This window comes from Rhea americana, unplaced genomic scaffold (genome assembly GCF_003343005.1).
Source record: "Rhea americana isolate MKP2758 unplaced genomic scaffold, rheAme1 scaffold_148, whole genome shotgun sequence".
Classification (NCBI taxonomy): Eukaryota; Metazoa; Chordata; class Aves; order Rheiformes; family Rheidae; genus Rhea; species Rhea americana.
In genome coordinates this window covers 2,388,461-2,409,867 of record NW_028185572.1, presented here as the reverse complement: position 1 = coordinate 2,409,867, position 21,407 = coordinate 2,388,461, and the positions used below count along the sequence as shown (strand labels likewise).

Sequence of the window (21,407 nt, the reverse complement as noted above, 5' to 3'; positions counted from 1 at the left end):
AATTTTCCTGGAGGCATGTGTGAGACACGTGCCTGATGAAAACCAGCACGTGAGAGGGGGAATTTGTTGGCCTGGCTGTGTCTTCTGTTGTAGGTAAACAGGACACTGCAGTCCTTGGATGCTTCTTGCATATGATTCGTTGCTGGAAACTAGCCTGTGCCATTAGGTATTCAGAGTTACACCTCCTGGCCTCAGAGGCCAAAAAAAAAAACCCCAAAGCTATTGCCTCTGCTGTGCCTGTGGAGGGCAGTGTGCTTGTGAGAGAAAACCTGTGTCCTTCTCCTCCCTATGCAGTCCTCAGCAGAGCTCCTGGCCAAGTTTGGTTTGTGGAGTCGGTCGGTTCCTTCTGCACAACTTGCAGGCAAGATGTTGGGAGAGGTTAACTGCGTTCCACTTTGAGGCACCAGATTTCAACAGACCAGGTGGCCAGCTAGTCTCTGGCGATTGCCTTTGTAGTCAGCGGAGAGAAAGCCAGGCTCCTGGGTTCAAAACAAGGGCTTTCCTCCTTCACTGAGTACGGGAAGTCGCTTTGAGAAACTAGTGTGYCAAAGGGGTGCAGCTTCTGTTGGCGTCTTCTTGGGCTTAGTCTGAAATGGGACTTCCAGCTCACCACTCCTGCGATCACCTTCTAAGAGTCTGAACCCCTCATGGTTCGCAGGGCAGCAAACTGCAGCTCCAATCAGCTCCGTGCTGCCCTGTGCCTGAACCTGGCCCAGGTTCAGCAAGCTACTCCAAAGAGCTCCAGCTGCGTTTCTGGAAGCGCTGGTACAGGGCTTTCCATTCTGACGGAGTGCCGGGGAAATACGGCACATACTTAGTCCACTTGGGTGGAAGCTGTCCACTTCCCAACGTGCTTGTGTCAATGAGAGAGGGGATTTTCCCAAGAGGGATGGCCATTTCCCCTCCTCTCCAAAGCTGGTAGTGCCATTAGTGTGATAATTTTTGATGTGAATGAGCTAGCTGGTTTTGCCTGGAGTAAAATGAACTAATTTCTCTGTGAATTGCCCTATGGATACAACAGCAGTGATAAACAGTCAGAAGTATCTTGCCGATAACATGATCTGTACTCACATGGAGGCCTTGCTTAGTGTCAAATAGCAGACATGTTTAAGGGGCCCCAAATTCTGAGAGGGGTCCCTCTCCCTGCTTGAATTTCAGCTGCCGGCCTCTACAATCCAATTCTTTCTTCAGCTGGACAAAGCACACGGGTGGCAGCAGTGCTTACGACTGCCCTTGTCCCTGTGTGTGTAGGGAAGTTCTGGATGACGCAGATGGAAGTGTCTTTCTACACCCAGATTTGCAGCAGGGATGGGAAGCCCTCACTGCACTCCCAAGAGAGTGCTCTGAGCCAGGAGCTGCTTTTCTGAAGCAGTGGGTATTGCTCCTTTCCATTTTGTGCAAACCAGCTAGATATTCACCGGAGCAACTGGAGACATGGTGAGTGGAGAGCGCTGGTTTTTCAGCTTCTGCTGCACGCGCTGGGTATTCCTCCGAGGTTAAATAGGTGATGGGCCCCTTTCAGCATGGACATTTGAAGGCAGAGAGCATACACAGAGAAACTAAAGTAGTGGACATCTTTTATATGTGGAAAGTACTGCCTTAGAGCAGTAGCATTCTTCTGAAGAGCTTGCCACAGCTTCWGATACCTGCAGTGAGGTTAGTGACGTAATTCATACTTTCATGCTTTGGTCAGTGAGTTTTTAAATGAGGAGAAAGAAGTAGGTACCTCCTTTTTACGGAGATTAGTATCTGTGAATAATGCCTTTGAGGTAGACCATGTGCATGTTATTAACTTGTTGGTTAATAGACAAAGCTTTAAGAAGTAGCTTGAATAATTCGACTGTTACTTTTCATTTTATTTCTTTTCTGATTTTTTTGAGTCATTGAGGAGCATATTCAGGTGTGAGCTCTGGTCTTTTGTCTCTTCTTTAGGATTGTTAATGAGTCCTGTCCTGAAGAGATGTTGGTTAAAATGCATAAACTGGAATTACTGACTGTCTTTTCTGTCAGAGGGAATTTTCATCAGTCTCTCCCTGTTAATTGTTTCCTTGGCTCCTTAATCTTGTTCTCTTGTTTATTATGGCTCAGTTACAGCATGAACGTATTCTAAAGTGTAAAATCAAAATGGACCTAATGCTTGTAAAGATTTGTATTAAATATTTGCTTTTATTTTTTAAAACTAAGTGAAAGAGCTTGGAGAGAAGGTGTATACTTTTATTTTCTCAATGAAAGTTCATGTGAAAAAATTGACAAAAAAACCCACTTTCAAAGCATTTAAAGATGTCTTACTCTCCTGTCATTAAATCTGTGGTTAAATGTGGTTAGATCTAGTTTTTATTTTTTTGTGGTAGATAGGGTCAGCAGCATTGTGTGCTGAAACTGCTCTGTTGAAATTCTCTGTTTTCAGTTGCTTGTTTCTTTAACCAGATACTGGCACCTTGGAAAGAGAGGAAAAAAATGTGTTCTGATAATATATTACAGGTAGTTTTGTCTTATGTGTCTTAGAAATACTTAAAATTGAAGAAGAAGAAGAAGAAGAARAAAAAAAGATAGGGATTTGGGAACTGTGCAAGGAATGGTGCCTGGCAGAGATACTGATAAAATAGGAAACCAAAAGTCAGTGGAAAATGAGATAAGCAAGACAGAGACTAAGATACAGAAAGAGATGGCAGTGAGTAACTAAGAAAGATTAGGAGCTTTGAAAGGCTCCTGGAGGCAGGTTCTGGATGTACAAAGAAACTGAGAGTGGTTATGACTAAAGGACTTAAGGAAATGGGGGAGAACTGGTTAGACAGAAAGTGGGCAAGGCGACTTCTCAGCACTGAAGATAGGACTGGAAAGGGAACCTGGGCAGAGACAGAAGAGGGGACTGAGCCTGAGGAGAATGAGCAGCTGTTTCCACCCACTGGTAGGTTTTTCCTTTTATTCTGGTAGAGAGCACAAGGTTCTGTCAGTTATCACCTCTTTACCTGTGTAAATGCCTGTGAAATGCAAAGGTAGATTTCTCTATCTTCTTTCAGTGCCACATAGCACCGAAATTTCAAGTCTTTTATTGCTGTCAGAGCCTTTCCCTTTTTTTTGCAAAAGTTGTTTGCAAAAGATGTTGAGGGGATGGCAGTTGCAGGAAGAGAAGGAATGATAGCAAACTGTCCATAGCAAAGACTCTTTGTTTTTTCCCCTCGGAAACTAGGCTTTGTTCGTATTTGTGCCACAGAGTTCATATGTGACGCTAACCTGGTCGTTAAACCATTATGCAGGAATCTCTGAAAAGTTTGATGTAAGCCTGGAAATCTCTTTGGTGGAAGTTCATGCTGAAGTCAGTGAGGGTTGTTCTCTGACCACCGTGTGCTGACTAATGGTAAGTACTCTGAAGTGGCACCAGTCATCAGTTTACATAGTAAACATACAAGATGTGCACACTTCTTTAAGGTAAACTTCCAGAATGTGAACTATATCCAAGAAGACAAAATCATTTTTTTTTGGTAATGCAGCATCAAATACTGTTACATCAATTCTCTCAGTTTAGTTTTTTGCATATGTCAGTATATTTAATTAGGCATCATCTGTGATTAACTTTCTTCCTTAGTGTTTGTCTCTCTAATTTTTCTAATGCAGATTTTATTTGCTCTGTAACAGCGAGGTCCCCTAATTGCTTTGACTAAGTCGATTGCCAGTTTTACTTTGATATAAGCATTTTGTATCTATCTTTTTACTTTCATATCAATATCAACTTTAATTTCTACATATGCGAACCAAGGCATTAAATTTTCACTGCTCTTCAGTACTCAAAGAAGTTAGTCATGTTTGAATCCAGAAAACAGATTAAAGGATGGCTGCATTGAGTGAGACCAAAACATCCTATTTCTGGCAATGTCTAGTAAGAGTAATGTAATAGCATAGAAGAACAGGGCAAATAGAGCAATATTTTCAGGTGTTAGCTCTGAAGTTCAGATTTACAACAAGAGGCTGTGATTTTGTACTTAAGCTTTGATGCATTTTCTTTTGAATTTTTATAATGTTAGTAGCAGAATTCCTGCAACTATGGCAGGTAACATCTGCACAATGTGTAGAAATATCTCCTTTTTCTACTCAATAATTTGATCAGTGATATTCCTTGAAAACAACCAATGAATGATTGTTTTGTTTGTTTTATGCCACTCCTGATAGTACAGACTTTTGTTATAGCCATGCTACACTTTCTCTTTGAGGCTGAAGTGCTCACTAATTTAGTCACTGCTTGTACCAAAGACACCTTCACACTGGAGTTAGACTTACAATTCTATGAACTTTCAAAAAACTTTAAGAAAACGTGTGCTGCTTTCCACCTTCCATTGCTTGGCTGTGAGGCTGTCCTAAGCAATAGGCTGTGCCACAGTCAGTAGTTGAATAATTTCACACTGGAAATTTTTAGCTCTGACTGCATGGCTGCTCAGGTGAAGTACAAACAACGCTCACCTGCAGCTGGCCACACGGCCGGGGAAGAAAGTGCTCCCAGGGCGTGCAGAGCGTAGGGCAGCAGCACGGGCTTGGCTTGCAGGGCTTATGATCAATACAGCGCGATGTCTGTAAACGCAAACATACAAGATGACAAAGCAACTGAATGAAGACTATATGTATTTTTTTTTTCTTCGACAGTATCTTCTGCTAAAACTTCAATTTCAATACATCGTCGTCAGAAAGCCCCTAGCAGGGCTCGCCCTGACCCGAGCACTGCGCGCCCTGGTTGCGCGGGGACTGGCGAGGGCAAGCGGTAAGGCGAACCACATCTCCCATCGGGCCCCGCTCGGCCCCGCGCGGCGCCGCAGCGGCGCGAGCGCGCGGTGCACCGCGGGAGCTGTAGTCTTGCGCCGGCGCACCCGCGGTGCAGCTCCGGAAGTGATTCTGCGGCCGCCTGGGGGTCGGGGGCGCGGTGGTTTCCGGGAGTCGGCACTCATGGAGGCTCAGAAGCAGCCAAGCGTCTGAGGGCCTCGGCGGCTGCCGCCGCCATGTTCGGCTGCCTGGTGGCGGGGAGGCTGGTGAGCGCTGCCTGTGCCGCGGGCTTTACCCTCAGCCGCAGAGCTGCCGCGTGGGTCTTGCTCTTCCCCTCGCCCAAGTTCCTCTCGGGGCCGGCCCCAGGCCGAGGGCAGCTTGCAGCCCCTGTCATGCCTGCCCCATGCCTCTGCTGGCTCCTGCCCTTTGTCCCCCGAGGCAGCTGCACTGTGGAGCCTCATTGCCGGCATCCTTCCTGAAGGCAGTCACTCTCCTGTCTGTTTGCACAGGCCTTTGAGGTCCTGAGTCAGCTTCGAGCAAGCTGGAAGCTTAAAAGAAGCTTTCCATGGCCAGGCTGTATGTTGGCTGCAAGGATGTGGCACCTGGGGTAAAAAAGGGAGGGTTTTTTTGTGCTGTAGCGTTTAGCCATCCTGAAAAGCCTACTGTCTGAAAGCCTGTTGTGTTTCCTATGTGAACAGGTTTCCATGACTGTTAGAGTTGTGCCAGCCGGGTGGTCAAGAGCCACAGCTGACAGACTTGGCAAGCTCTGCTGTACCCTGTCTTCCTCCTAGGCAGATGGGGAGCAAAGGTATTCTGATGCTGTAGTCCTGAGTGGGATGTGCAGTCAGTGTAGCTGATGAGGTCTTGTGATTCCTTTATAGCAGCATTTTGTAAAATTACTGAGTTTACCTTTCATCTGAGTTTTTGCTACTTTAGGTTAGTGCATTCCCCATGTCTTTGTTACATTCCATCTTGGGTGTAGTTCTGAAAGGGGAAGATCACAGTTACAGTTGAAAGAAAGAGAACAAAATCCTTACTAACATTGTTTTTTATTTATTTATTTTGTTTTTTTTCTGTTTTGTCCTAGGTGCAGGCAGCCCCTCAACAAGTGGCTGAGGACAAGTTTGTCTTTGACATACCGGACTATGAAAACATCAACCACATTGTGGTGTTCATGCTGGGAACTCTGCCATTTCCTGAAGGAATGGGAGGATCTGTCTATTTTTGTTATCCAGACCAGAATGGGATGGCAGTGTGGCAACTGCTTGGATTTGTCACTAATGAGAAGCCAAGTGCCATCTTCAAAATTTCTGGTCTCAAATCTGGTAAGATTAATAAAACGTAGCAGTCAGTGGAATGAGTGTATTGTTGTGTGCCTGAGGGACTAAATTTTGGGAGGCATTGATCAAAAGGGTGCTAGAAAAGCCAAACTGCTGTGTTTTTTCTGGTAGTCCCCAGGAGACAGGAGGAGTGGTTGGTGGGCTTTGTGGAAGTCTGGCTGTTCATTAATGCTCCTGGAGGAGTTTCTCACTTGTTTTCCTTTGCCCACAGTGTTGATTTGTAACTTTATTGTAACAGTGTTGGCGAACAGGTTGCAATGCTGTATTGGGAAGCTGAGGAAGAGCAACTGTGCACCTTCTGTGCTATGGTTTTAGGCATTTGGCTGGAAATGCCTGTGATATTTTCTTGTGCCTCCTGTTGTCAAGGCATTGCATTCGCTGTAGTGCAGAGGTGTCTTTTCTAGTGAGTAAAGTTTGCTACAATGACTCTGGAAAGCTAGTGTTACCTAGTTCTGCTACCGTGGGCTCTGTGATGCCTCAGTTCAGAGTATCATCTCTGGAAGACAGTTTTCCAAATGCTTTTTATTTTTGATGTACACCTGGTAAAGATGTGGGAGTCAGAAAAGACTAGTGCTACATGAAATAGTTTTTTTTTCTTTTTTTGATTATGTGGGTTTTTTCCATGCATGCTGTCAAAATGAAGTACCCCCAAAGCACACCTTTTTTTCTAATGAAGGAATGGGTATGCCAGTCATGCAATTTGTAGAACTATTGTGATAAAGTAATATGCATTTTTTTATAGGTGTAAGCATTGTTTACAACCTTTAGTTTCTATTTAGATAACCATAGAAGATGCTATGAGAAAAGATATGTATTCAGCAGATGGTATGCTTTCTTTTTAATGAGTCCTAAATAGTAATCTGACATAAGGGAAGGGCTTTCCAGGTACAGGGCAAAATAATTTCTGGTCATGCATATGACTCAGAACATGTAACAGTTGTGTGAAAACTTCATTTTTGTGGTTTTTGTGTCCCAAAGTTGTGGATTAAGTGAAACAGAGTGAAGTGTAGAACCTACTTTATTCCCTTGGTTACTGAAGTTTTTCTTGTACTGGAGTTTTTTTGTTACATATGTCTTCAGAGTGCTTTGTAGCAAAAATATTTGCAGATGCTTTTGAAGAATAGCACCTTTAGGCATTATTTCCAAGTGAATATTAGTTTGCTTTTGTTTGTATACGCCTGTCTTGTAAATGTGGCTTCAGTCCCTTGAATTTTCTCTACATTGTTTTTTATGTCTGGTTTGGTTGAAATGTTGAGATAATTGCTATAATTCCTGTTGGGAACAGAAAAGTTGCAAATGGCTACATTTGAGGAACAAATCTGTGACACAGCTGAATGCATTGGCTGTGCCCTGTAGCAGGGCTGTGTTTCACCTGGCGAGAGCTCTGCCTTATTGTTGTCTACTGGTTGTCTGGCTCCAGAGTCAGTATAAGCTTTAGTTTCACTGCCTGTAAACAATTGTCTGTTGAAGAGGACTGTGTAGAAAGGGGAGACATGAGAGTGTGATCTTAGAAAGTAGGAACCATCCTATTGAAATCTGTTTTGCGTTTGAATATCTCAGGTTAATTTCTTGAATGTGACAAATGTCATATCATAGCTGCATCAAGTGGATGAGTTGCCAGGATGTCTCCTGATTCAGAGTATTTGTTTTCAAGCATAACTGCATAATTACTTTTTCTGAGAGAAAGTGACAAGTAAATTTTTAAGTGARGCTTATGAGAAGCATGGAGATTGGGCAGATGTTCCTAAAATGGAAAGGTTAGGCTAAAATAATAAAGCTAAGAGGTAATTTGGACAATTAATAGCAGAATTAAGTTGATTTGGCCTTTACTTCTGGGGAAAAAAAAGAAAAGAAATAGTAATAAGGAGTGTTTTATTACACTTCTACAAGTTCTTGTCAACTATTCTAGCTTGTAAATGGAAGTCAGCTTTTTGTCGCTTATGTTGAGAATAGCTGCATTAAAAATGATGGAAGAAGCTTTACATAATTTTTTTATAAAATGGCTCCAAGTATGTATTATGCCATTAGCTTGCTTGCTGGATGTTACATAGTTGTATTGATTCTTGTGCTGCAGAGTAAAAATGCTACAGCCTCAAAATTCTGCAGAGTGATATGTTTGCTTGCTTAATCCCATGTTGAGCAGAACCAATTCATGCTTTCAGTAAACTATGGCATTACTTTTAAGTTCTCTATGAAGCAGTGGCTATAGGAAGATTCCTCTTTCAGGCTGTGTGATGAGCAGAAGAGGGCTACAGTGTTTCTGAAGTGAGCAGGTTTGGTCAGTTGAAGGGATCTAGCATTTTATTGTAAGTAAGTTGTGAAAGGTTAACTGTAGAATTTTTCACTTGGATGTGAAGTTTATGCTTTGTATCTAGAATTCCGTAGTACTTTACAAGTTTTGCCATACGTATGACTTGCCCACACTGCCAGTCATTGTAATGACTAGTTGTGCTGTAATAATACCATAACTACATATAATTTATTGAAGACTTTTGGCCTGTGCAGATCACATGGAATGGCATTGCCACAGCTTGTTTAGTTTTCTTCTTCCTCCTTTCCCATGCTCACTTATGAAAGCCACTACATAGGAACATTGCAATATTATCAAGGTTGTTTTGCTAAATGAGCTAAAGAGGGGATTACTTTTGCGAAATACACTCTTCTTGTTTGGTGTGAGTAGGACAACAACATGAAAAGCTGGTTTGAGGAGTTCATGAGGTTCTACTCTGTCCATTTCTCTAGCCTGTCAAGGTCCCTCTGAATAGCAGCACAGCCCACATTTGTATCACCCTTTCCTCTAGGCCCGAACTGCTTCCCTACAGCGTAAGTCCCATACATTCTAGTAGTGCTTCAGTGAATGGGATTTATACATTCTTTTCTGACTACTTTATGTGCTATTTTTCTAATCAAATGTAGATGAATTTCATTTGACTGCCCATAGAGAAGGGGCTAGAAAAGCTCTTTACCTCACAGTTGTAAAGTTTATTTTCTTAATTGTGACTGGAAGTGTGATATGAATGGAAAACACAGTCTAAGAATCTGTACAGACTTAAACAGTACAGACTGAGTTCAAACAGCAATGGCATTTCTCAAAAAGGCTTCTAAATAACTTTTTAGGAGACTAACTCTTCTTCCTGGCCTTATGTTAAAATAGTGTTTTAATAGCACAGTGAGTGTTTTACTTCTAAAGTGCCACTGGATATCAATTCTAGGATGTGGAGTACAGTAAGAAAACTTAGATCAGAATTGAAAGACTTTCTTACTAGTGTGAATTTTACATCAGAAGTGAAGGAGAAGAGGACGGTAGCCTTCTAATGCAAGGTATTAGGATAGTGCAAATAGTTTCTGCCATCTTTTTGTGTGTGGGGGGGGGGGCTTTGTTTTTAATGCGCAACAGATTCTGTTGTACATTTACATTAATGTTAAATATTAGAGTGCGTCTCATGAATTGGACTAATTCTTCTTTTCTTGAAATTGWTTTGGCAGACTAAATCTCGTGAGAGTAGAAGAGAAAGGTGATGCAGAAGGGGTTTTAAGCTAGTGTATTCCTGAGTACATCGAGGACTGAAATGTGGCTTCAATTGAAAGGGCTATTGAGTTTTGGATGTGAGTTCTGTATGGGTTCGATGTTGGCTTCCTTCATGGTAGAGCTCTGTATCTCTGCAGAAGAATTGTTGGGGTTTTGAGATCCTCAGTCTTTTGAACTTCAGTTTCATTCTTTAAACTTATGCTTTTCTTGCTGGCTGAGTTCTTCGCTGTGGAGCTGAGTCAGGTGGTGCTTCACATTCCAGTCAGACTTCATTGCAGCTCAAGGTAGTGCTTACAGGTCTATAGGATAACTTTTGACTAGTTTTGCTTTCTCTAGCTAGTAAAAGGCTAGAGAGTGGTGCTAAAGTATTGCTTCTATGTTAGGAGAACACTGGTCTATTGTGTTAGCTCAAACTTACCTGATGTTAGTATTTGCTTACTAATAGCATTGTGCCCCCTTAAYTCCTATCTTTTTCCTACTTTTTCCTTGTTGGATACTGACAAAGAAAAGTGAGGAATTGCGGTGACTGTAAGCAATTGTTACTGTTTGTAGAATCTGTAGCTGAAGTTGGGACTGAAAGTGCTGGTTAAAACTCAGTTGAAAAAGATCAGAAGTGATGATGAGGGCTGGGATGATGCCTGTATAAGAGTTTTGCAATTTGTAGGTGTGTTTTCAGCCTATTTTGTTATTTTCTCTGTGAGTTTTGCAAAACTGGAGACATTTCTGTTTCACAGCCGTTGAGATGTGACCTTTGCTGTAGTTGGTGGCAATTTTGAGCAGTTTGATTGTATGTGGGGCTGCACACTTTGCTGTAGGGACAACTTAAAGTCAGAGTGATCTTCAGAGAACAGCCCTTAATTATCACTGTCCTGAGACATTCACTAGCACATCATTTGAATGAGTGAATCAAAAAATTGTGCAGCAGTGCTAAATGTGTTTTCTGTAGTCATTATGATGGGAGTTAAAAGATTGGCTTCTGTAAAGAAAGGTATTGCTGTGTCTTTTACTCACAGATCATATTTGCTATTGTACTTGGGATCAATTTCCATCATAGGAGTCTTTGAAAGTTGTTTGTTTGCTTTTCTATTCTTAGAAAATTTCTTAAGACCTGCTATATTTTAAATTTACCTATTCACTAGTCTGTCTATTGTGTGTTTATGTGCTTATGTGTACTTGCACATGTGTTTGGACATGCGCTTTTCTTCTGGATTTCTGTGATTGGGAGACCTCTCTGGTCGTAGGGGGAGAGTACCTTATACAGAAGAAATATGATTTAAGTAAAACTGTCCATGTGTGTGTACCAAGTCTAATATTTATGCTGTTTATGATATTTTTAGGGAAAGGAAGCCAACACCCTTTTGGTGCCATGAACCTCCCTCAAACGCCAACGGTAGCCCAGATTGGAATCTCAGTGGAACTGCTGGAGAGTTTGGCCCAACAGACTCCTGTTGCAAGTGCTGCTGTATCATCAGTAGATTCATTCACTGAGGTAACTTGGGCATTCTGTTTCAAGAAATCCTCTGGAGTACTAAGGTTTAAAAACTGAGCCTCTGAAGATCTTTTTTTTTCCTTTTTTTTCTTTTTTCTTTTTTTTTCTTTTTTTTCCCTAAGCTGATATAGGTGATTACAGAATCATAACTAACCTAATTTGTTGTCTAATCATTTGGATGCTGTGGTGTTTTGAGATGACATTGTATTGCCCCGAAAGAATATGTCTCCTGCAGAAGATTTTAGATTTTTTTTTCTTCTCTGTTCAGTGGAATCAGGTAACTACATTTGTGAGGCTTCCTCTTAGGAGCAGTTGCCTACTGTTTCTCACACATACTTAGTCTCTGATTTATAGATGTTGGAACTTCAGACTATAGACCTTCAGGAATGGTCAAAAACTACTCAAAAGGTAACACAGGCTTGAGCATAGATGCATGTAGAAATGTAATGGTACTATTTACAGTTGAGAAATCCTTTTAATGTAGTTTTTCAGAATTACAAAATGATGCATTCTGCCACAGAAGGTTGTATTTTTTTTCCTGCAGGCCAGGACTTGGGCTGCAATATTAGGACTTGGGCTGCAACATTAGCCATTTTTACTCAGCTGGTCTGATAATTTGAACCTCTGGAAATCCTCAGCCAGTAACAGTAGTCACCGAGCCATCTAACAGCAGTACTCAATGCGAGCTAGATCTGCATGGCAATTCTCAATTTCCCTAATAGTGTTCTGGATGAAACTGGTGTCTGCAAATAACACATCAGATCACTGTATGATTCTTCTGAATAGTTACTTTTGTCTTGAAAAGGCAAGAAGATGTCTTTGAAATCCTGTTAGGCAGGTGTGTTTTGAGTTTAGGCTTTGATCTTCTCTAAGTTCAAATCAATGTTCCCAGAACCTCTGATGGCTCTGGCATCATCTTTTAACACTTAAGTCAAAGAGAGGCTTTGTTTGAGATATTTTTTTTCTTGCTTGCTTTTCATTCAGACACTTATTCAAGTAGACTGGTAATTGAACAGAAATTCTGATAATAAAGCTGATAATAAAGCAGACCGACAGCTGTTTGTATATATTAGGGTTAATCGAGGTTTTTTGGCTTATTGGGGTAAATGACATCTAAATGTTATTTCTGATGCTACTGATTTTTATAATGGCATTAGTTAGGTCACCAATTAATAATGTGCAATTTGAAGTCATTTGCAAGCTGGCTGTTGGATTTTCCTAGCAATAATGTGTAAAGAAAAGAAACACCTCATGATTATATGTCACTTTACAAATGTGATTTCCAGTTAGATGGATTTTTCCCTGTTAAAACAGGATAGTATTTTAACTGAAGTTTTACATTGTTTTCAAGGGATGTAGTTCATCTAAGGGTTTGAAATGATTACGCTTGTAGAGAAAATTTATGAAGGTGTTATGAAGGAAATATTTGAAGGAATAGGTAGAAGAGGAAGATGATACAGGTGATTTGGGGAGATGGGAACTCAGTTTGTGAATGGCTAAATGACTTTTTTCAAATCTTGATATCAGCTATTTGGAACTGCTACTTTGTAGCAATAAAAATAGATTCTATTAAAACCAGAATCATTTGTCACTATTCTAAATTAAGCAATTGTTCTTCCACTGTATTTTAAGAAGGCTTATAAAGATATGATATACTGTACATGGTTACAGAAAGTGGGACAAAAAAGCAGAATTTTGTGTGAGAGTAGAGTGAGACTGAGGATACATTGCTTGGGTTCTAGGACATCATCTCCTTTTTCCACATTCTCTTTGCATCAAAGTAGGTGGTGGGAAGTTCAAGAGTACTGACACATTGCTCCAGGCTCTGTATTTCTCCACCTTTTTTACTCTGAACATAGTTTGTTTCCCACTGAAACTACCCGTATTTGCGTGTGTGTGTATATACATATATATATATACAAAAAATCTTTAAACCCTAATGAATAGGGGAAAGAGGAAAGGAGATACCATACACTAACTTCTTTGTAAGCTAACGAAGAATTTCCAGCTCTCCAATCTTCCTCACGTAAGTCTGGTTGATTCTTGACTAAAATCTCTCAATCCATTTTCATCGCTTGTACTTCCTCATTCCCACATTTTTTGCTATATATCTTTCTCATGTTTTTCTTGGCAAGAACATGTGGCAGAGTATCAACCCTTCTGTGATTTAAAAACTCAAGGAAGTTTCATTGTTGCTGGAGTCTGGCTCCTGTTTTGGCAGGCATCTCTGGAAATTGTCATGTAACAAAGCGGATCTCTGCAGGCTTTTCAGCTGGTTTAGCAGCTAGTGTTTTGCTATGACCAGGACTTTGCCACTTTGTCCCAATGTAGAGTTCTCCCAAAGGTTTAATTTAGGGGAGACGAGTAGTAGTCACTGTGTCACTAGTTAGTCACAGGATTTTACTGAGATTAAATCTCCAGATGAATCAAGGAAAAATGTTCTTCCTAAAGATCCTTTATCCAGTTAGATAAGATTGGGCAGGGAGAGCAGAAATTGAAGATTCCAAGATGATTTCTTGATGGTAGAAGGATCTGAGGACAAGACAGAGCTAGGACGTTTTGATCCCTTCAGGTCACCAGGGAGGTCTGTATTAATATATCCCTCTCCCCACTGTGTGGAATAACAATGCTAATTTTACTTCATGTGAGCTTTTAGTATCAGTTAAACTTTTGCATGAAAATTTAAATTGGGGAAAAAAACTCTTAAAAGTAACAGTAAAATGTTTCTTTTATTTCAGTTCACTCAGAAGATGTTGGATAACTTCTATAATTTTGCTTCCTCATTTGCTGTTACTCAGGCACAGATGACTCCAAATCCTTCTGAAGCTTTCATTCCTGCAAATGTAGTTCTGAAATGGTAATGGAAATGATCTCAAGCACTTTTTTTTTCTCTCCTCATCAAAATGGCTAGTTTCGAGGTATTAAATTACTGTCATACTATATGGTGAAATAATGCAAAAATATTTAAGTGTTACAGATTTGCTACTGTTTATCTGAAAGAGATGTTCTGTCCACTGTTTTTATATTTACTTGTCTCAGTGTCTTCATATAATGATTTTTATTGGAAAAATACTATGCCTATGAGTTTTGCTCCTTTTAGAAATGTAATCTGTATCATATAGGGATTTTGCAGTGTTGCTGATTCTGTAAATCCTACTCAAGCTTGGGAAGACAGAACATGCTACATGTCTCAGTTTGTGCTTGTTTGTTATGCTTGATCTCTTTCTAGACATAGTTCCAGCATAGTCTGTAGCTTAAGTGTGTGAGAGGTGGAGAAAACATGTTCCCAGCTGGCCTGATTGTACCACCAACAAACCTTGAGCACAGATGGAAAAGTCTCTTAAGAACTGTTTCTCAGGGAATAATTTCAGAAATAACTCATTATGGGGATAGCACATGTAGTCTGGTGAACTGCAGCCAGTCTTTAGAATGTCTGAAAAAAATCTTGCCTACAGTTTATTTCTCTTTAACCATCTCTACAGTATTAACCTAACCGGTGGTTTTAAAACAGTATTTTGGGCTCTCTGAATTCAGTTTGTTCATTAGTGTGGATCAGCATCGACATACAAGCACTTAGCGGAAGCAGTAGGTTTCCTTTGTGCAATTGATGCAGAACACTCTTTAATAGAAAGTAATTCTTAATCTCTGTTTTTTGACGCTGGGGATTGTTGTTGCTGTTTTTGTTTTATGACAATATTTTGTGCCTAGGCACTCTGTGAATATCATAGAATCAGTAAGGTTGGAAGGGACCTCTGGAAATCATCTAGTCCAATCTCCATGCTCAGCAGGGGCACCTAGAGCGTGTTAGACAGGGTTACATCCAGGCGAGCCTTAAAGTTCCCCAGAGAAGGAGACTCCACAACCTCTCTGGGCAACCTGGTCCAGGGCTCCATCACTCTCACAGGGAAGAAATTCCCCCTCACGGTCAGGTGGAACTTCCTGTGCTTCAATTTCTGCCCATTGCCTCTTGTCCTGTCACACGGGACAACTGAAAAGAGTTTGTTCCCATCCCCTTGACACCCTCCCTTCAGGTACTTGTACACATTTGATCAGATCCCCCCTCAGTCTTCTCTTCCCCAGGCTGAAGAGGCCCAGCTCTCGCAGCCGTTCCTCATAGGGCAGGTGCTGCAGCCCTCTGATCATCTTTGTAGCCCTACGCTGGACTCTCCCCAGTAGCTCCATGTGTGTCTTGTCCTGGGGAGCCCAGAACTGGACACAATATAGGTGGGTAAGATCTCTGCTGACAAAAAACAAAAGGAAGACAGCCTAAACAAGCAGAGTAATGACTGCTCCTTCCTTGGATAATGCTGAATTTGCTTTTGTTTGTTTTAAGCAATAAAACTGTGTGAAGCATAGAACCACAGAATAGTTGAGGTTGAAAGGATCCTCTAGAGATCTAGTCTAACCCCCCTGCTACAGCAGAGGCACCTAGATCATGTTTCCAGGGTTATGTCCAGATGGCTTTTGAACATCCCCAAGGAAGGAGCCACTACAGCCTTTCTGGGCAACCTGTTCCAGTGCTGTGTCACCCTCACAGTAAAAAAGTTTTCCCTCATATTCAGATGGAACTTCCTGGCATTTCAGTTTGTGCCTATTGCCTTTTGTTCTGTTGCTGGGTATTACTGAAAAGAGTCTGGCCTCTTTCTCTCTACACTCTCCCTTCAGATATTTGTACATGTTCATAAGATCCCCCTCAGCCTTCTTTTCTCCAGGCTGAACGACTCCTATGAGAGATGCTCAGCCACTAATCACCCTAGTAGCCCTCTGCTGGACTTGCTCCAGCAGTGGCTCCTTCTGTCTCGCATACTGGGGAACCCAGCACAGGACACAATACTCCAGATTTACCAGATCTGAATAGAGGGGGAGGATCACCTCCCTTGACTTGCTGTCAGTGCTCTTTCTATTGCCACTCAGGATACCATTGACCTTCTTGGCCATAAGAGCACATTGCTGGCTYGTGATCAGCCTACATAACTCTAATAAACCAAACAATTGTCTTAAATTTGAATATACAAATCTCTTAATGTGATTAGTCACCAAAACCCCTACATTTTTTTGTCTCTGTCATTTTAATATATTCAGTTATAGTTTATAGTATGTAGAGTGTCTTAGGTCTCTACAGTGCAGTGACTGCAGTAGAAATTCACTATCTTGTCTTAGAAATAGTCATTAGTCTGTCTTTTGTTTTTAATTTGAGTAGATTTAAAACCCTTCAAAGTCTCTTCTCTCAGTTGAATTGGAAATTGCAGCATGCAGGAGATTTTGTTGTTGTTCTTGTGTTTGTTTCATTACTTTTGATACATTGCAGCTTGGGTAGTAAGGATTAAAAAGGGTTTTCAGACTTCTGCAGCGCAAAACCTGTAGCTTATTTACTAGAAAAGATGCATATTGTATGCTTTCCCTCCTCCTTCACCTCATGTAGGTCAATAATGAATGTTAATATTCAGTTTCCTTGTGTTTTGTTTGTTTTTGCTGGTAAGGAAAGTGAAATAAGGATAGGATGCGTGCATACTTAATTCTACGATGCATTAGAGGATAACTCTTTCTTGTTAGATTTTACTGGAAAGTTACCTTTCATAATGAATGTGGGAGTTGGATAGTAGGTGAGGGATGATAAAAAAAAAATGAGGACTACACTAGTCTTGCGATTTCTATTAGAATTACAAGGCAAAATGATGCATAGCCATGACTACAGAATTGTATGCAGTCAGCTCTCCCTTAGCTGCAAGCAGGTTAAGTGTAGCCTGCCAGTAAGCCATCTGTGAGCGGAGACTATGGTTTCTTCAGGCCTCAATGAGTCTGGTGAGCTTGCTAGCTCATGTCCAGTGCCCTGTGAACTGAATGGTGCTGCATCCAACTCTAAACTAGATTGAGCAGTGCTGGAGGGGATGGTATGGTGATACTCGAACCGGACTCAGAAGCAATGATGTTACCTTGTTTTTTTGTCCCCCAGTTATTTATTGTATCCCTAAATGGAATGAGATTTTCTTGTTCTATTTTTGCTGAGTAGGTTTCTGGGATATATGTGGCTTGAATACTGTGAGATGGACAATCCTTAAGCTAGTGTTTTCTAACTGCCAAAACTTTGATTTCGTAGGCCAAATCATGTCATGTATGGAAAAAAGCCAGCTGGCTTACAGTTTTGCTAAGGTGGAATAAATTACCTCAGTGATTTTTTTTTTCCAATGAAATACATACATACAGGTCTTGCTGTGAATGTTCCTGATGCAGGGTTGGAAAGCAGGATTTTACATCAATGTATTGTAAATTATAAGGCATTTCATGGTGAGGATTAGATGCAGTTTTCTTGTTCTCTGCACGGTTTACGTGATTTGTGTCATTTTGAAGCCACTCTAATTTTGACATCTTTTGTTTCTTCTAGGTATGAGAACTTCCAGAGACGTCTGACACAGAACCCTCTCTTTTGGAAAACATAAGCTTAAATCATGGCATTTGAAGTGCTTTCTAAAGAGTATTATCTGAAAGATGCAGCAAATATCTCCACTAAAGTTTTTTTGGGAAAAAACGATTAGTCTGAATAGACAACCTTGTAGCTTTTATAATACTCTCAAAAATTATTTAAAATTAAAATCCATGAAAACTACTTGCTTATGCCTTTTTTTTTAATTGAAGTATGTGACGTCAGCAAGAAGTTAGTGGTGCATATGCGTATTTAGAAATAGTCTTCTGCAACTGTATGTAAAATAGAAGGAATTAAAAGATGAATGACGGCAGCATGGTTTCATATTTGTGGTGTGAAGTTTTCTGGTGGTGGTGAGCTGTAAACAAAAGAAAGTAATATCTATCTTTACCTCATTCTTAAGCATGATCAAGCTACTGACTGAATACATTGATTTTGTGGCTAGTACTTAAGCTGTAAGTTTTCACATTTCATAGACAACTGAGATTCCTGTCCCCATGAATGTGTACTGTACCATATAAATGGTACAACTGTATTTACTACTTTTTCTCATTAAGACACTTGAGCTCAATCTCAGGGTAGCTGTTTTTAATTTTTCCTGTGTGAAAGTGTAGTGAAGAGAAATCTTCTGGGACTCTTCCACCACTACATGCCAAATAGCATTGAAATGGGTGTTATGGGCCAGTTAAGAAGTAAAGGTTTGTATTTTGTAATCCCAGAGTGTTCAATGAGATGAGTTGGATTACTGGTGGTGGAGGTATTTGATTAATTCCTACTTCTTTTCAACTTTCTCTAATTATAAAGAATAATGTGGAGGAGAAAAATTAGCATAATGCTTCTTAGTATAAGCCCTTCAGATAGTATCATGAAACAACAAATAGGCCTTTTTTGGTTTTGTTTCCATCCCAGGGGCAAAATGAATGCAGTAAGAACCATTGTCTTTATTCATTCAGTCAGGGAAGAGGCAGCATACTCCACCACTACCAGAAGCTGCAGCCAAATTTTCTTCTCTAGAGGTAACTGTAAGGTCCACACACTGCAGTGAATGGGCTGAGCCTCAGCCTGGGAGCAGCAAGTTGTGGTTCTTGGTACACAGCCTTCCTTGAGGAGGGGGCAGCTCCCCAAAACGACCAGTTCAGGGCAGAGCCTGGCAGAGGCCCCTGATGAGGGAGGCTGTAGCCTGTCTTGTGACATATGGGTGGGGGTGACAGATTAGCTCTGTCCTGGTGATGCAAGCCACTGCCCAGCCTTGCTCCCCTCGACTACCTGCGCACTGCTGGGAGGTGCCAAGTTCTGTTTTTTCTCTTGAAGAGCAACTTTGCAGTGTGAAGGAGAATAGGGGCAGGGGAATAGTGTTGGAGGGCCATTCTGTCCACTGTAGAGAGGGATATAACATAGATGGAAGGTAGGAACATTGATATAATGAGGCTGTTGTTTCCAGTGCTCAAGATACTTGCTCCTGATTGTAAGGCTTTCAGGAGCTATTTTGACAGTGGTCTCTTAGTGCAAACTATTAGAAACTGCTATTGCAATCTGGGGGCCTGAGGTAGGTGAGTGTGCAGGACTGATGGCCGCAATCAAACGCTTGACTAATTTTCCTGTTCAGTGGGTTGCACTGACCAAACTGAGTTTGAGCTGAAGAAAGTCATGTTTAAAGATGGTGAAAGTGTCCTACAGCTCCTGCTGTGCTTGAGAGTGAGGGCTTGAGTAAAATTCAAGGATTAGGGAGGAATTTCTCTCAATGAAGTCTGCATTTCGGTGGAGGAGTCAAGGCTCTCTTGTCTGGTTTCATCCCACCACATCTTCTTGTACCTCCACACTGGTAGCACTGGGTGCCAGAATGGGCTGTCTGGGGACCTTTTGTCTTGTTAAACGACAGTCGGCTACTGGAACGGATGACCACGTACCAGTTCAGAGGCTTGTGTTTTAACTGCCCAAGGATTTTGCAGGGTTATACAGGCTTATCTATGCTAACATAAATATTCCTAGTAAGAAGACAGATTGAAATGTTCCAATTTCTCTTGCACTCTTGCATGCAGGTTGTTGTGTATAAATGACTGACAGAAATGCAGAATTTCATTAAAAGGTCCTGAGAACAGCTTTAGCTCCTCCAGAACAAACAGGCTACCAAATGACTGTGTTAATAACACTGCCTTTAGTTAGATTCAGATGACTGAGGCATGAAGAATTTGGTTTCTTTATTTTGAGGGGATTTTTTTTTCTAAATAACCTCCTTTCTGTTCTAGCCATCAGCTGGGCATACCTGGGGGACAAGACTCCAGCCCCTAAACCTGCTGTATTTACTAATAAATCTGTGGGGTCTTGAAGGTGGTCAAAGTAATCTTCAGATGTGTTGTGCAGCTCTTCCATATTACATCTTAATTAAAAATATTTTTTTGGTCTGTACCTTAGTCTCTAAAATACTGAATGCAGAGAGTGTGGGCACAGTTACAACCACCTTATCATGGGACCTGGATTCAACTAGATAACTCTGTGGAAAGCTTTGAACCTGGAAGTTGCTGAACTTGAATGTAGTTTGTACCTCTCTTCACTCCTCTTGCTGTTTTCTAAATGATATATATATAAAAGGGTTTTGCTCTGCTATGCTGAGTTAGTCTTGCGCCATTTCTTTTGTTGGGACATACTGAAGAACTGTGTGCTACAGACCGTCTTTTTCACTTGCTCCATAGAACTGGAGTTTTTTCTATCTGAGGAAGAAAAATAACAATGAAATTCTCCAAACTATTTGTTGGATTTCCATACTGTAGTTGAAACTTGAAAGGAGCTCTTATCGGCATATTTTAATCCATTTTTATGGTGCTACAACTGGTGCTTTGATAGGATTTCAATAGCTATTGAACTGGTCAGGCATGACTTGTCTGCCTACCTGGCCTTGACGTTGGGTACACTCAACCAGGTGCTCTGTAGATTTCTCTCGTGTAGTCACTTGCCTTGGCAACATGTAGAATGTGGAAAATAGCTGTGTGGCGTCAACCCAAGGATTGATCCAGCCCAGCATCCTGTCCCTGAATGCTCAGGGAAAAGGGTAGGAGAACCCGGCCAGTTGTCCGTGATCCTTCCCATTACCCTTCCTTCCCCAGCTGCAGGGGATCCATGGCTTGGTGCCCCTTGGCACCTGGGGATCCCACTGCTTTTTGAATGCGGTTGGCCTCTGGCCATGGCTGCAGTTATGTGGCAGGCAACTCAGCAGTTTCACTCTCTGCTGCACCAAAATCCTCCCGATGCCTGTTTGAGAACTTACTCATGATAATTTCCCGGGATGCCCCTGAGTTCTAGTGTTAGAACTTGGGAGTGATCTGTCCTCTTGTTTCTTCCTGCTGGTCCTGAATTTGTATACCTTTGTCACCTGTTGGATGTGTTCTGCCCTCCGTGTTAAGGTAGAGGGCTATTGTCAACATACCRACGGTGGTGCATAGGTTTGATCATGCTTATTGTCTTGCTGTGTAGCTCTTCTGATTAGGTTTCTACATGCATCTGTGTCTGGGCTCTGCTACTTGCTACTGTTGAAGGGGCAGGTGGTTGTTCCCTGCCTTCTGTTGCAGAACCAAGAGACTGCAGTTGCTGATGAGCTGCCTGTATCCCTGGGACTTCATTCCTGGCACTGTTGTCACTAGGCTGATGGTTATTGTACAGCCATGGAAAAATCCAGAGAGTGGCACCTGAAGGTCTCAACTAAATGGGGGCTCTGATGGGCTTGGTGCTCTCCTTTGGCTTCATAACAGTAGGTAACTAAGCAAAGCGATGGAGTGGGATATCATTAATCCCATTTTCTAGGCCATTAGCAGAGGCTCAGAAAGGCTGAGGGCCTGTGGAGAGCAGAAACATTGTGTTGCTGTAGCTCTGTTGGTCTAGTTCCAC

At 41.5% G+C, this 21,407-nt stretch overlaps 1 protein-coding gene across 3 annotated transcripts; it reads left to right on the top strand.

The window, feature by feature from the left end:
• The first annotated feature begins 4,896 nt into the window (after positions 1 to 4,896).
• Positions 4,897 to 17,711, top strand: HIKESHI (heat shock protein nuclear import factor hikeshi). 3 transcript variants are annotated; one of them, XR_014895119.1, is made up of 5 exons: positions 4,897 to 5,015; positions 5,837 to 6,074; positions 10,956 to 11,107; positions 13,846 to 14,025; positions 17,490 to 17,711. XR_014895119.1 is itself a non-coding variant. In XM_085299250.1 (5 exons), exons 1-5 carry the CDS (start codon positions 4,986 to 4,988, stop codon positions 17,542 to 17,544), a joined length of 594 nt encoding a protein of 197 aa, XP_085155376.1. In that variant the 5' UTR covers positions 4,897 to 4,985; the 3' UTR covers positions 17,545 to 17,711. The 3 variants fall into 3 exon arrangements, 2 of the variants coding, with proteins under 2 accessions (XP_085155376.1, XP_085155377.1); XM_085299250.1 differs by having other exon boundaries at positions 13,846 to 13,964; XM_085299251.1 differs by lacking the exon at positions 4,897 to 5,015 and adding an exon at positions 5,486 to 5,557 and having other exon boundaries at positions 13,846 to 13,964.
• Positions 17,712 to 21,407: the final 3,696 nt, after the last annotated feature.